Genomic DNA, 2821 nt, shown 5'->3' with positions numbered 1-2821 from the left:
CGGCCTCCAGATGAAGCCTTGTCAGATATTTAGAAATCACGGCATGCATGACTGCTGCGAGATTACGCCTGCAATTTGAGTTGTTGCTCAGCCAGCTGCACGAGCCCATTGCTCCGCCGCACACCAAGCGAGGGCAGTACGAAGATGTGGGAATAGAAGAACGCATGCACGTTTCCCATGAGAATGATGCTGTTCCCCAATCAGTGTGCGAGGCTTTTTAATAAACGCTGCTCTGCTCGACAATGCGCTTGGGTACTCCCCTTTTGTCCATAGACGCTAATACAGTTGGGATTCATGAATCAAAGAACGATGGTTGTGCTCAATTACAGATGTTCCCCATCACGGTCCGAGCGGATGTATTTAGCTGCCATCATTCGTGAATCTCGTCAAATGCAGCTTCTGGGTTCTTTTACCCGGACGAACTCGTCAATGTGTGAATTGAACGCACACTGAGCTTATGCAACATGGGCCCGACACAATCCTCTGCCGTGATCTCGAGTGTGTCCCGTGACTTGTCATATTGACATGACCGGGGCGGAACGAGCCTACCAAGCCTCTTGACACATACGCTGGTCTTCAAACAGGCCGGATTTGTCTTTCGTGATATCATCTTTTGCAACGACTGAGATCTCGAATGTTGAGAGAAATATTGAGCTTGCGTCTAGTACAGTGTGCTTGGGGCCGGCAGAAAGAGAAGCGGAGGCGGCAGAAAAAAACGAGTGGAGACAAAGAGTAAGTGAGTCAACGGCAAAAGGTTTACATAGATCTCGTGGGAGGGTGGAGCGGCAGAATAAAAGCGGGAGAAAAGCCTGGCAGAAAAAAGAGTGGTGATGTGTGAGGCGGCAGAAAACTAATCTTGTAAAGCCAGAGGCGCGGCAGAAACCAGAGTGGGAACGGCAGAAACTTCTAAAGAGCTGGCAGAAAAGGGAGTGGAGACGGCAGAAAGGCAATGCGGAGACTGACGCTCCTGGCAGAACAAAAAGATGGGGGGGCATGGGGCATTAGGATGTGCAAAATGACCCCTGGAAGTGGCAGAAAGTTAGTCGAGTTGGTACGTCATTGGAGACGGCAGAAATACTATGGATCCCCCAGTGTCGCTAAGTGTGGCAGAATTAATATGGAGACGGCAGAAAAAGTGCGGCACGGAGGAGCCACCATTTGCAATTATCCGCCTGGGCAAGCTCTTGAGGCCAGTGATAGTATGTGGATTCCTGTGACTATACACTTTTGCTGTAGAGACGTAGGTTTCGGACGTGCGGAACTGTTGTAATCGTAACTATGGCAAATTATAGGTTCAAAAGTATAATCAACTATCATTCTGCCGATGGCTTAGTGTTCCTGAATATGCGAGCCGGCAAATGGAATAATTATTCCCGACCAAGGCCTCTCAAAGTTGAGGCCAGTATCTCCAGTGGGAGCACTAATAGTGGAAGAATCTGAAGGAGTACGAGGCTTGCCATGTGAAAGACCCAAAGCCGTGTTCATTGCTGTATGAAGCATTCTATATATGACTGTTCCCTGAGTTCTCTTGCTGGGATTTACGTTGGTGAGCTAGGATTCAAAACGGTTTTGTGAGATTTTCTAGTCTACAATGCACCATCCATTGGGACTGCCCTCAGGCAGACACTTCTCTAACCACTCGTCTCCGCTTTACTTTCTTAGCCTTCCTCTGCTTGGCCCTATCTGAAGTCCTCAGCGAAACCCCATGTATGATTTGCACATGGTTTCTGAACGCGTCCAGCGTCTCCATTCTTTGTAATTCTGGGTCATCTTGGCACTGAGGGTGGTTGCACCGTATAACATCGCCATGCAGGACAGCGCGCTCTCGCTGTCCGAGATGTTGGTCATCGAAATGGTCGTTCCTGACTGTGGGTCGGCAGTACTTGAATGTTCGTTCCTCCATGTTGAGCCTCTCGTCGCCGACACAATCAGGGCACTGGTTGGGGTCAAGGATGAGAGGGAAGGGCTTAGGTTGAGGTTGTCGTTCGATGTGAGGCTGAGGCTGATAGTCGGCGCGAATACGATCCCGTCTAACCGTCTCTCTTTTGTCGAACAGTATAACCATTAGGTCAATTGCGCCAACCCAAAGCTTCATCAGTTCATCATGAGTACAATCGGCGGGTTGATAGCATAAAATCTCGGCCAGTCTCGCCCGCTCAGGGATTGTCAAACTGATGGCCGGTTCAACGTACTCCTCGTCTTCGATGCCACTTGCTTGCCTCTCGATGTCCCAAGTTGAACGATTGTAGAAATAATAACTGCGGTACGCTTTGACGACTTTCTTATCGCGCTGGTCTCGCTTGGTGTGGATTTTCTTGGTCAACTCTCGAATTTTGGCTTCGTTCTCCATACCTTGTACGCGATATTGACCTCCCTTCAACTCTTGTCGCTCTCGCTCCAAGTCCATAATTTCCGGATCGGCCGGCAGGTTCTTCCAAACTTCTTCAGGTACCATATCTCTCGTTGCGCGAGGATCGCGTGTGAGACTGACATGTGAGAACAATTTGTACAGCTGCTTCTCGGTGGTTTCTTCAAGAAAAGTGTTCTGCAGATCGAAGTTGACCTTTTCGTTGAGGTACGCACCGTGAAAGGTGGCGAATTTAGGATCGTGACGCATCATCTGATCGCGGACGGAATCAGGGGCATTTCCTAGAGTCCAAGCTGTCAGCATCCGTCCGTGGTGGCGGCCGCTTGTCTCAGCCCACTCACCGTTGGCCGCGTTCGCCGCCCCTCTCCGAGTGAACCTGGGCGTCCACGCTTCCTCGAAACCAGCATCGAGGCTTTGTCTGCGCATGTCAGCTCTTAGCTTAGCATAGGTCAT

The 2821-nt window shown here is 50.1% G+C and overlaps 1 protein-coding gene across 1 annotated transcript; it reads right to left on the bottom strand.

Moving 5' to 3' along the window:
- Nucleotides 1–1615: 1615 nt before the first annotated feature.
- On the bottom strand, nt 1616–2821 carry ColSpa_03824 (uncharacterized protein; the record flags this gene model as incomplete). The annotated part of the gene is made up of 1 exon (XM_049270036.1): nt 1616–2821. The coding sequence occupies one exon, from the start codon at nt 2819–2821 to the stop codon at nt 1616–1618; it is 1206 nt and encodes a 401-aa protein (XP_049125993.1).

The sequence above is a fragment of the Colletotrichum spaethianum genome (genome assembly GCF_022836535.1).
Source record: "Colletotrichum spaethianum MAFF 239500 DNA, contig07, whole genome shotgun sequence".
Taxonomy (NCBI): Eukaryota; Fungi; Ascomycota; class Sordariomycetes; order Glomerellales; family Glomerellaceae; genus Colletotrichum; species Colletotrichum spaethianum.
This window is presented reverse-complemented; position numbering and strand designations above follow the sequence as displayed.